General features: G+C 44.3%; 1 protein-coding gene across 2 annotated transcripts in view; it reads right to left on the reverse strand.

Annotated features, from left to right (window-relative positions):
• METTL9 (methyltransferase 9, His-X-His N1(pi)-histidine) overlaps positions 1 to 12,532 on the reverse strand; it is a 56,779-nt gene extending 44,247 nt beyond the window's left edge. The window contains exon 1 of one of the 2 annotated variants that reach the window (XM_024233525.3): positions 12,086 to 12,532. In XM_024233525.3, coding sequence (XP_024089293.1) covers positions 12,086 to 12,250 — 165 coding nt within the window. In that variant the 5' untranslated portion in view covers positions 12,251 to 12,532. The remainder of the gene's footprint in view (positions 1 to 12,085) is intronic. The other variant, XM_024233524.3, reaches the window with a different exon arrangement.
• Between the last annotated feature and the right edge of the window lie 686 nt (positions 12,533 to 13,218).

The raw sequence follows: 13,218 nt of genomic DNA on the forward strand, positions 1-13,218 counted from the left end.
GAAAGATTAAGAAGTTACTTAAGGTCATACTGCAATCAATGAGAAGACCAAGTAGTAATATGCTAAGAACCAGATTTCCAGGAATCGGCTCTACCCAGAATCCACATTCTAGAACAAAATTCAAAGAGCTTCACCTGTAGATGAAATTTAATCTTTCATAATAAATGAGTTGGCATACCAGAGAGGTGGGGAAGCAGACTGTACGTCAGCTTTAGCGTCAGCCTCACAATCAAGTCCCGGCTCTGCCCTTCCTATGTGAGCTCAGACAAATCACTTAATCTCTGAGCCTCCATTCATTTGCAGACTAGAGACGTCACTGGGGTCTATCTATCCTGGTAGGGTACGATGAGGATTAAACAAGATAATGTAGGCAAGTCCTCAACATAATACAAAGCACATAGTGAGAATCCTACAATAATAATAGCAATGAGATTCCTCTAACATAGCCTGATAAATAAGAATAAGCCCGTTAAGTACAGTGATGAAACTAAAAGTATATCAGTTATTATTAACCCATTATCTGCCATGAAACACAAATTTTTCCCAGTCAATTGGCCAAGAGTAATTTGCTTCCCCCTGACAAATATGACGTTTTATCAGCGGTAGACGTCCCATAAGTGCTTGCACAATTGATGGACCAGCTTTACAGTCATCCTAAGCTTACTAAATGTTCAGTGAAATCTTAAGTAACATTCCTGATGCTAACGTTAAAAGGAACTAGTTACAAATCAACACAAACAAACAGGCACATTAAATTTCAGAGATTAATCATTTTACAAACTCTGTTCCCTAAATTGGGTAAACCAAGCCTTTCCAGTAGTGGACTGATTTGTGCTAATTTGCCATTTCATCACAGTTATCAAAACTGCTTGGACTTTATATATAAAACTATTTTTATTTTTCCTACTCTATATGACAAGCTATGAAGCTTTTTACATTCACTGCCTACATTTTTTTCCCTTGGTCTGAAAATGTTCTTGCTTAATGATTTTCTAATTCTTAATACTTATTGTGCCTGAAGTTATGCTCCAGTGCAGGTCATAAACCGTTTTTTATTATACTCATGACCTCCTGGTGCACGTTCTGAACTCTGTAATATGGAGGCCACTCTGACTTTTATTTATTTTTTATTCTCTGAAATGGCTAATCAAGATGAAAACCATCACCTTGATAACAGGCAATCAGGTACATTCTATTAATGTGGATCAGAAGTCATTCAAGTGAAACAGAGGAGCTAAGAATTCCTTGGCATTCACTTGTAAATAGACTAGAACAACAATAGATTCTGACTTCCAGAACCAAGCAGGAACTGGCACCATTAGCTTCAAATAGTGCTTTCAAGCACCAAGAGGAAAACTCAAGTTTTTAATAGCATTTTTCTCAATTCATCAACATTAACACGTGTGGTTGAACCTTTATTGTCACACAGGTCTTTCAGGAAAGAAACTGCTTATTGAACAGAACGTGCTACAGAACAAAAATAGAGCAAAGCTCTTCTCTTTAAAAAGAAAGGTGAAACGTATGTCCTTTCTGACCATTTGCATGACACAAATGTCAATTTCACAGCAGCATTGTCAGAAAGTGAAAACAAGTCAAATGTCCATCAAATGGTGGATAAGCAAGATGTGATAACAGATTCATATAAAATAATAGCATATTCTGCCATACAAAGGAATGAAGCACTGCTCCATGCTCCAGCATGGATGAACCTTGACAACATTATGCTAAGTGAAATAAGTCAGTCACAAAAGACCACATACTGTATAATTCCACTTACATGAAATGTCTTGAATATGCAAATCCAGAGATAGAAAGTAGATAGTAGATTGTGGCTGCCAGGGGCTGGGGAGCTGGGACAATGTGGAGTAGCTGCTAATGGACATGAGGTTTCTTTTTGGTGTGATGAAATGTTCCAAAATTAATACTGGTGATGGCTGCACAATTCTGTGATTATACTAAAAATCAATGAATTATACTCTTTAAAAGGATAAATTTCATGGTGTGTGAATTATATCCCAATAAAGCTGTTTTTTTAACACACACACACACCCCTCCCTAAATATGCAGGTGGCAGTCAGATCTTCCAGAAATTAAAAGTGGCCTGAAAACATAAGTAACCTAGCAAACCTCTTAAAATGCAAATTTTAAATGCAAATCTGATCACATCACTACCCTGCTTAACAGGAATCTTAGGATAACATCCAAAATGCTTAATATGGCTTACAAGGCCCTGAACGATTTTTGTTCATTCTGTGTCTCCAGCCTCACCTCATGACATTCCCTACCAACCCATGACCCCTGGACCCTCACTCCATCACACTGCTCCACCCCTTCGTTTTTTTTTCTGGAAGGCCCCTTTCCCGTGGCTGTCTCACATGGTATTTGCTCTGCCCTCCGACATTTCCCACCATCTAACCCACTCTCTCTTCACCTGGTTCGTTCAACTTCAGCCTAAATATTTCCTAGGTATATTTTCTTTTCAAAGGAAAATATACCTAGGAAAGGCTAGGCTAGGCCCCCTGTTCTAATACCCTTTCATACATCCCATTTGTTCGTTTGGTAATATTTACAATCTCTGAATTGAATAATTGTAGACAATCGCATGTTCAGTGCCTATCTTCCCAGGTAGACTGAGAGCTTCATAAAGGCAGAGAAAATGAATGGCTTCAGTGCCTGGCACAGATACAGACAAACAATAAATGTTCATCAACAGGCAGCCTAAACAGAATTTGGAGTTTCTAACAAAGTCCTAGAGGAAACATAAGGATAACCACAGAGACTGCTGCCATGGGGTTTCTGTCAATTTCTCAAACCCTGCAAGGCCTTGCTTAAACCTAATTTTGCAAACAGCGGTTAAAGCTACCCACTCACCACAAAATTGCATTACCACAAGCAAGGAAGCAAGCAATGAAGGAAGACACCAACTGAGCACCTATCATGCACCAGGCACCAAGCCAAGTGCTTTACATTTCATTTACCACCTTGCAATTTCTGAACAAATGGGAAGCATAGGGTCCCTAAGCAGCTCTAGCTGTTTCAAGCTCCTGCTCCAGGTACGTGTTGTTTTATAAGCGTTTCTTTCAAAGAAGCTTCTCTTCACTTAACTCTACCCAGTGTGTCTGCTAAAGAAAAGAAAGCAGGACTATCCTGCCAATTAAACTGAACTACATGTGTATAGAGAAAAGATAATCTGGTCTAGATAGTAACTAAAGTCCTGTAAGCCAGGGTTTCTTAGCCTTCACACTACTGACATCTGGAGCTGAACGATCCTTTGTTATAGGGGCTGACCTGCACATTGTAGGATGTTTAGCAGCATTCCTAGTGCCTACCCATCAGGTTACAGTGGCACTAGCCCAAATGACAGCCCAAAATGTCCCAGGCATTGCCAAATGTCCCCTGGGAGGCAAAACTGCCACTGCTTGAGAACTCATACATGGACTTACCCACAAAATGTTACTGTACTGACTCTCCAGTAGTGTTTCCCACTATCCCAGCTTAACTATGGTCTAGGGACTCCAGCTGACTGAATTAAAAGATGGACTCGCTGGCCTCAGAGAACTTACATTCCAGAGTGAAAATAAAATCAGAAACCAAGGGAAACAAGTAATGTGACTATGATCTTGGCAACGAGCTTCAGAGCCTTAAAGGAGCAGTCACCTTGCCCTTAAGGTGAAATACCAAGGAGAGAGAAAATCTGCAGGAACCCCTTTAATCCAATGGGCAGGACTCCTGGTTTCACCTCTCTCCAAAGAACCAGCTTAGATAAAAAGCTACGCTGAGCTCGCAGCACTGGGTGGTTTGTCTGTAGGCTCCTGTGTACTTTCAAGCAGGTGAGTTCTTCGTTTTTGTTTTTTTTGAGACAGAGTCTTGCTCTGTCGCCCAGGATGGAGTGCAGTGGTACGATCTAGGCTCTCTGCAACCTCTGCCTGCTGGGTTCAAGCAATTCTCTCACCTCAGCCTCCCAAGCAGCTGGGATTACAGGCACCCACCACCCCGCCTGGCTAATTTTTGTATTTTTAGTAGAGATGGGGTTTCACCATGTTGGCCAGGTTGGTCTTGATCTCCTGACCTCAGGTGATCTGCCTGCCTCCGCCTCGCAAAGTGCTGGGATTATAAGGCGTGAGCCGCCACGCCCAGCCGCAGGTGAGTTCTTTAAATGTGTGCTCCTTAAAGACTACAGAGACAAAGGTGCACAGGCAAGAACAAAGTACTATGCTCATTAAGTTCACACACTGACAGGACTACATGCCCACTCTACTGTGAGGCTGGACTCCTTGGCTGGAGCCTACCATGTCTGAAAAAGCGTCTTATTAGCATCTGCCTTTAAAGCTCACTCAAATGTTGTTCGATCTAAATAAACAAGGGAATCTTTTAAATGACAAACTCTAATCAAATGAGAATGATTCCACTCAGTCATCTGCTGATGCCAAGTACAGAACTGGATGTGATAACTAAACATAACATCTAAAAATTACAGTAAATAGCAATATTCTCCCTACTGGCAACACAACTGCAAAGATACTAATAATTGGCCAGGCAGGTGGCTGCCAGGCGTTTGGAATGCATGTCTGACAGTATTCGCCAACCGAAGTGATTAAATATTAGGTCATACTGTCTTAAAAATTTCCTGGCTAGCTATGGTGGCTCACACCTGTAATCCTAGCAATTTGGAGGCCCAGGTGGGCATATCACTTGAAGTCAAGAGTTCAAGACCAGCCTGGCCAACATGGTGAAACCCCGTCTCTACTAAAAATACAAAAATTAGCCAGGCGTGGTGGCAGGCACCTATAATCCCAGCTACTTGGGAGGCTAACGCAAAAGAATCACTTGAACCAGAGAGACGGAGGTTGTAGTGAGCACAGATTGTGCCACTGCACTCCAGCCTGGGCAACAAAGCAAGACTGTCAAAAAAAAAAAAAAAAAAACAAATTCTCATTAAGCCCATGAACTCCTCCTAACATTTATATATAACCTTGGTTGATGAATCACTTGTTCAAAGTAGGAATGCAATTTTCCTATAAAATTATATTTGCTAATCAGACCAAAGAATATGGTTAAAAGTTTTTCTGAAATTATTTTTGGAGTTTATCAACTAATCAAACATGTGATATATAACATATTCAAAATACAACATTCCCAAAATAAAGGATTTAAGCACACTAGCAGAGTCAGAAAGTAATTTTAAAAACTGACTGATTTTAGATAATGTGGTATAATAAAAAATACATATTTGATCTTTGTCCCAGGTTCCTGATAGAGAGTTCCTAAAACCCTTGGGGAATCTCAGCGTGATTAAGAGTATGTTTTGTATGCTAACAGGATGACTCCTGATAGTGGTGGGAGACCCAGACAGCTTCAGGATGGGGACCAGGATGTGGGTATAAGGTTCAAACTTTCAGCCCCACCTTCCAATCTCCAAGGATGAGAAAGGAGTTGAAGACTGAGTCTAATCATGCCTACATAATGACACCCCTAAACTATGGGGTCCTGGGAGCTTTTAGGTTGCTGAATAAATACATTGATATGATGGTTGGGTGGCTCATCAGAGGAAAGAGAAACTCTACACCACCTCCCACACCTCACCCTATGCACCTCTTCCACTTGGCCGTTCCCCAGTTGTATCCTTTGTAATAAACCAGTAAACCTAGGTAGTTTATTATTATTATTATTATTATTATTATTATTTTGAGACAGAGTCTCGCTCTGTCGCTCAGGCTGGAGTGCAGTGGCGCCATCTCAGCTCACTGCAACCTCCACCTCCAGGGTTCAAGCGATTCTCCTGCCTCAGCCTCCCCAGTAGCTGGGATTACAGGCACGTGCCACCACGCCCAGCTAATTTTTTTGTATTTTTAGTAGAGACCACGTTTCACTGTGTTAGCTAGGATGGTCTTGATCTCCTGACCTCGTGATCCATCCGCCTCAGCCTCCCAAAGTGCCGGGATTACAGGCATGAGCCACCGCGCCCGGCCCCTAAGTGTTTTCCTAAGTTCTATGAGTCATTCTATTATAGGAAATTATGGGGTAGAATGGGGTAGAGTGAAGGTAGAGTTGTGGGAACTCCCAAATTTGTTCAAGGTGGACAAAAGCACTGGTAGCCTGGGGACTCAGGACTTGCAGCTGGCCTCTGAAGTGAGGGCAGTCTTGTGGGACTGAGCCCTTAACTCTGTAAAGCGTGACCCTAACTCCAGGTAGTTAGTGTCAGAACAGGATTGAACAATTAAACACCCACTTGGTGATGGAAAATTAGAGAATGGCTGATGTCAGAAAAAAAAGACAATACATGTAAGAATCTTTTTTCAACTTTAAGCCTTAAAAAAGGCATGCACAAACCAGATAAAGGCCAGAACTTCAAGCATCTAATTCACAAACTGCAAAATCTTCAACTAGTGTTGTGCACACAGCTACCTAACTTCAGTGTCTACACAGAGGCCTCACTAGAATGAGGGCAGTTTCCTATTCAGAAGGCAAGCCTAGGCCAGGAGCAGTGGCTCATGCCTGTAATCCCAGCACTTTGGGAGACTGAGGCAGGAGGACTGCTTGAGGCCAGGAGTTTGAGACCAGCCTGGACAACATGGCAAGACCCTGCCTCTACAAAAGATTTAGAAGCTACTCAGGAGGCTGAGGCAGGAGGATGTACTGAGGCCAGGAGTTTGAGGCTGCAGTGAGATATGATCAGGCCACTGCATTCCAACTTGGGTGACAGAGCAAGAACTTGTTTCTCAAAAAAAAAATGAAGGCAAGCCTATTTTTACCACCCCTCAGACAACACAAGGTTTACTAGGAGGGGCATCATAAAGCAGTAGAAAATGTGTTGCCTTGAAACCAAAGCTGGGTGCAAAGCCCAACTCTATCATCCATTAACTCTGTGCCGGTGAGCAAGTCTCTTCTCTCTCTCAGCCTCACTCTTCTGTTTGTAAAGTGCAGATGATACCACCAACCTCCAAGAGTTCTATGTAGACTACTGGGGATAATATATTTGAAGTGCCTGGCACACAATAGAAGGCCAGTAGCTGTTCATATTTCCTTCCCCTTTCTCTCCAAGGCAAGGGCTGGTCAGAAGAGAAGTACAGTTGAAGGGAATGCCTAAAAACCACACTGCAGGTCTGGGCATCCAGCCATTCTCAAAAGAAATGGGTAATCAAAGACCCAAGGCATTCGGGGCTACCAAAAACAATCAGAAAAGCTCCACTGCTCAGGGTCTATGAACACAGAATCTTTTCTGAGTTGGCCAGACCAACTCCATCAACAGACCTTGACAGCTAAGGATTCAAAATTCACATTCTAAGATTTTACAATGCAATCAACTCAGTCCACACATTTCACCATGCACACCTTGCATTTAAGCACATCATAGGCGTAAATATTCAGACCATTCACCATTTTCCCACAAACAATATAAACCCAAACCAATAACCTCTTTATGTGAGATTTCAATATGTAGAGTGACAGGCACCCTCATACCCATGAGGGGAATCAATTAAAACAGATTAAATTCCTTCAGCTTTGATTTAATAACAAATTACTGGCAATCCTCATTGCAAATACTAAATACTCACTCCCCGTAGGACAGGATAATCCTAAAATTTTAACAAAGCTTCAGAGGGTCTACACAACAGAGCTTTTCACTGGAAGCTATTAGGGTCTTCTAGGGCACCTTCAAAGGGAAACATAAAGACTCCTGGTATATCCAGCACAAGAAAGAGATTCTAGTGTTCTGTGAAACTGAAGCAAACACTTGGGGTTTCAACACAGATTATGAGGAAGGAAAGAAATCCTTTCTGAAGTCTCTTTGGTATTCAGCTGCAAAGGCCTCCGGACTCTCGAAGGCAGTTCAGAGAAGGATGCCAATCCATCAGTGTCTGTCCGGCTTAGCTGGCTGACTATCCTTGAAGCATTGTTAACTCATGCCTGACTCCAGTCTGCCTCCACAAGGTAAGTGAGGGGTAAAGGGACAGGAAACACTCTGTCCTTTAGCACAGTGTTTGGCTCTGGCTATGCTGTCCAAGTATTTTTTCATTTGGGGGAAAAAAAGGATTTTAATTCTTTCTTGAATTCATCACTTGTGGCATAGCACAGTTCTGAGCTTATATAAGAAAGTGAAAAAAAAAAGTCACAAAAATATACACATACTTGCAATTTTAAGTTACACCTTAATAATTCCAGATATTGAATGTTATCTGTGCTTTTAAAAAATCTTGCAGTATGTCACCTGGAGAAATCGTTGTGGTTTCGTTCAGCAAGTTCTATGACAATTTTTTCACTCCATCAATTGAGAAGCTACTGAACGGCTATTATTACCAAGAACCTGGGGCCTAAGGGTCCTTTCAAAGTTTCAGTAGCTCCATAATAGTTGCATTAACTTTAAGCGCTAGGTGCAATGCATCAAAAAGAATAGATCCTAAGTTTTTTGTTGTTGTCTTTTTAAATTCTGAGCCTGCCGACATTGAAAAGTGACGATATCTACTAGTTTCTCACTGCCTGCCTCTATTTCTTCCCAGTGAGTCAATCTACCCACCCTGCAACCTGTGATTAAGAATATGCTGTTGGAGGCTGGGTGCAGTGGCTCACTCCTGTAATCCCAGCACTTTGGGAAGCCGATGTGGGTAGATCACTTGAGGCCAGGAGTTCAAGACCAGCCTGGCCAACATGGTGAAGCCCTGTCTCTACTAAAACTACAAAAATTAGCCGGGTGTGCTGGCACATGCCTGTAATCCCAGCTACTGAGAGGCTGAGGCACGAGAATTGCTTGAACCCAGGAGGTCGAGGCTGCAGTGAGCTGAGATTGTGCCACTACACTCCAGCCTGGGTGACACAGTGAGACCCTGTCTCCCAAGAAAAAAAAAAAAAATAGCTGTTTGTTAAGGAAGCTGGGAGTTTCTCTTGGAAAAATTCTTTATTCTGTAAGAAGCCACGTAGTAAATGTTTTAGGCTTGCAGGCCATACAGTAGCAAATATGCTGCTGTTGTAGCCAGGGAGCTCATAGACCACAGGTAAATGAATGTGGTAGTTCTCTTTCAATAAAACTTTATTTGTGGGCTGGGTGTAGTACCTCACGCCTGTAATCCCAGCACTTTGGGAGGCCCAGGAAGAAGGATCACTTGAGGTCAGGAGTTCGAGACCAGCCTAACCAACATAGTGAAACCCCATCTCTACTGAAAACTACAAAAATTATCTGGGTGTGGTGGCGTTCACCTGTAATCCCAGCTACTCGGGAGGCTGAGACATGAGAATTGCTTGAACCTGGGAGGCAGAGGTTGCAGTGAACCAAAACTGGGCCACTGCACTCCAGCCTGGGTGACAGAGCGAGACTCCATCTCAAAAAAAAAAAAAACTTTGTGGACGCTGAAATAAATTTGAATTTCATAAGTGAAACTTCATGTATTACAAAACGTTATTTTGATATTTTCTTGGTAACCATTTAAAAATATAAAACTATTCTTATTTCATAGGCTGTAAAATAAGTCTGTGAGACCAATCTGGCCTCCCAGCCACTTCCCTGCTCTAAGTGAAACCCTGCTTCTTGCTTGCCCAAAGTGAAACATAATCCCAGTTTTGAAGCTAGCACACCAAACCAAGTTACTAAAATGGCACTGCTACTACAGTTTTAGAGCAGCTTTAGCCCAAAGGAGCCTTGCCTCTCCAAACTATACTAACAAAATAGCCATTTTTAACGAATAAACATTGCCCAAGATCTCTCTTTTAACCACAGAATCCTCCATCATAATTCCTTAATAAAATAACCAGAAGGAAAACTTTTGCTAAGTATGGTTCAATCAAATCCACAACCCTACTTTTATGCAACTCCAAAAGAACCAGATGTGGCTGGCTATGGAACTCACACACCCAACTGAACACTTAGAAGACCTTGTATAAAACTATTAATCTGAAGGAGGAAAAACAGTTACAGTTACTTCACAAGCAACGAAGTTGTAAGGCAAACCCAGGATCCTGGAATATTAAGTGGAAAACAAATTATCAACTCAGCCACAGTGCAGAAAGGACAGTTTCCTACTTTATCTCATGGTGGTTTCTACACACCTTTCTTCTGTTCATTTTAATCTTTATTCATGCACGATTATTTTCATAATATGAATGTATTCATGTCAAAATAATGTCTGGATTCATTATTCTAAGGAAAAGAGTTGACCCGTCCCCCACCTATTCAGAAAACACCATATTAAGTCTTCAGCCTAAAGAAATTATCTGCTGAATTGTTAGTGAAGGGACACACACACACACACAGAGAATATAAATACGGTATCTGAAATAAATGTATCTGAAACCAGTGTTAGTTTTCATTAGAACTTAACAGATTCAGCTTTTAAAAGGTACACAATTAGAAAGTATCCTCTGCTGGGAGATATTCTGAGACTATGTCTACAGCGGCAATTCCGCCTCCATACAAATCACGGTGTTGAAATAGTGTTTCAATTTTTAAAATAAGTGCAATTCTTTTATGAGCACTGAAAACCTATCAAGTGGCTGCAGTAGGGGTAATCATGATAAGTGTTATAAATACCAATAGCTAAGAGACTCAACCATAATCCTCCATCAATGGAGATAAATCGCTTTTTCTCCTATCCAGGACCTTATTTCTATCAACTGCTTAAAAATGTTAAAAATGACATTTCTAATTCATTGTCTACACCACTGTTCCATATGTGACATTCTGATAACTGTACAGTTAACGGTACAGTACCTTTGAGTTGTCTCTATAAGAATGAACTAGTGTAAGTAAATAATCCACAGGAATAAATGTGGTTTTGCAATTTAAGTTTACATACATTCCTAACCATATCATACAAGTGATCAATGATACTGATATTGCACCTAACAAACTGCAATGGCTGGAGGCTTTCAAAAAAATTTACAGAAATTTAGGATTCCCTTAAAAATAGAAAAAAGCCCAATATAAATATTACTAAAAACTAAATGCTACTTTTCTAAATTGCTCTATCTCCTTCTTAGACAAGTCTCTACCCTCATTAAAACACATGAAATCAACCTGGGTGTAAATTCTCTCAACACCTGGCATAATAAAAAAGTAATGTAGGAAAATGAGAAATGTATGAAAATGATGAGACACAAGATGATATAGAGAATAATTAATGCTCTATGGAAAAGCAAAATGTATTATAAATGCTAGCTATGACGAGCCAACACTCTGGCAGAGTTCAAAAGCCTCTTTTCAATGAATTTAACATTAACTGCAAACTATGTTAAGGTCATATACGAAATATCTCACTTAATTCTACAGTTAACCTGTACACGTTTAAGTGGCGCAAGACTGAGCTAATGAAAAGCCTACCTACCCGGTCACAGCGTAACGCTCACGATGCATAACTAAAACTCCCTCCCGTCCCGTTCTGTTTTAAAAACCCTTCCTGTAAAACTTGCATAATCTTCCTCCTCATCACACACAATCTTTCTAGCAGGCTGACTAAATCCAAGTTTAAAGGAGATCTCTGCTAGGCAGGAGGGGAAGGTTCCGTAGGATGGTAGCGACAACCTGTCAAACCCATTTTTTAAGCGCTTAGGGAGAAATGTCACCCCAATCAGCCTGGAGAGTTCAATGGCTTGCAATGTACAGTTACATTTCTTTACGACCCTTTGTACGTTCTGGGATTCAACGAGACAAAAAGAGGGGCTGGCTTTTCGTTTTGTTTCTCGGGGATAATGGATCTGGCCGGGTCTCTTCAGTCTCAGGCCTCGGTGCCAGGCGGGCGCCCCTGGCCACGCTCTGGTCCCAAAGTTCCCCAGTCCTGCCGCCGGGCGTCCGCAGTCACCGCCCGGGACCCTGGAACAATGCGGGGCTCCGGGCCGCTCACGATCGGGCCCGGGAGGCCATGCCCCGCCTGCGCCGCGGAACAAAAGGCGCTCGCGGGGCCGCGGCCGGGTGCCCGGGGCTCGCGGAGTCGACGCCCGGCGGGGAAGGCGCGGGGAAAACTTTCCGAGGGGCCGAGGCGGAGGGGCGAGGGCCGGGCCGCCCCCTCGCGGAGCCGCGCCGCACAATAGCCGGGCCCAGCGCGGGAAGGCCGGGCCGCCACGCCCCCGCCCCGGCCCCGGCCCCGGCCCCGGCCCGTACCTGGTGGTTCTCCTTCCTGCCGCCCGCGGCCGCCGCCGGCCCGCCCGGGCCGCTCGTCATGTTCACGTACAGGGAGCGGGTGAGCGGGCTCCGCAGCGTCCACATCCTCCGCGCCAGCCACACGGACGCCAGGCTCAGGCACAGCCAGCCCGCCAGCAGTCTCATCGGGGGCCGCGGCCGCTCGCTCGGATCACCGCCGGCGCCGGGGCGAGGAGGAGGAGGCACCGCCGCCTCCGGCCACCGCCGCCACCGCCCCAGCTCGAGCCATCGCGGCCGACTTGCCCATCCAGCCCCCTTCAGGGCAGAGGCTGGGGGTGGGGAGGAGCAGCCGGCGCGCAGCCTCGGCACCTCCCCCTTCCCTTTCGGCCGCGGAACGCCGGTGCCCCCTGCACCAGTTTCCACCCGGAGCACTTACGAGCGGCCGCGGCGCTTCCTCCCCCGGCGCCCTCCCTCCGTCCAATGAGCGGGCCGCTGGGAGGCGGGACAAAGGGAGCGCGCATCCGCCCGGAGCGCGTTCTCGTGTCTCGGCCTTGCCTCGGCCTTGCCTCGGCCTCTAGTAATGGCGGAGGTGGTTTTAATTCTTTTGAGGGCTGAGGAGACCACTTCCGAAGGCGGTAACTGCAGCCTCCCTGCCCCTCCAAGGTGGTGCTGAAAGGATCTCTAGTCTTTCTTCGCCTTAGTCGTTACCTCTCGAACCTCATCCCACTCGACGGCGGGACTTTGACAGGGTCGTGCAGTTAACCCCGGGGGCGCAAAGAGGGGAGTCATTCCTTTTGTGCATCCTGACACTCACAGGTTCTTCCCGGAGACGAATGCTGCCAGTGCTGGTTACCCGCTCGCATGCGTAGTTTCCAGTTTACATTTAGAACCGACCTGCCAGACTCCCTCCTCTACTCTCCCCACCACCACGACCCGCCTGCCCCGTTCCCCAAGCCTGAGAAGTTGCTGGCTACGTGTTTCTATAAGGAATGAGTGAAAATTCTGCCTTTTGGGGAAGCTACCGCAGCTGGGGTACCCACAAGTAATGTTTTAGATGTATTGATGGCCCTGCCCAAGAATGAAGACCTGAAGTTAGACTGCTTGGCTGCCTTGTGTCCTTGAATTAGCACAGGGAAGTTGGACCCAACACTCTT

The sequence above is a fragment of the Pongo abelii genome, chromosome 18 (genome assembly GCF_028885655.2).
Source record: "Pongo abelii isolate AG06213 chromosome 18, NHGRI_mPonAbe1-v2.0_pri, whole genome shotgun sequence".
NCBI classification, from domain to species: Eukaryota; Metazoa; Chordata; class Mammalia; order Primates; family Hominidae; genus Pongo; species Pongo abelii.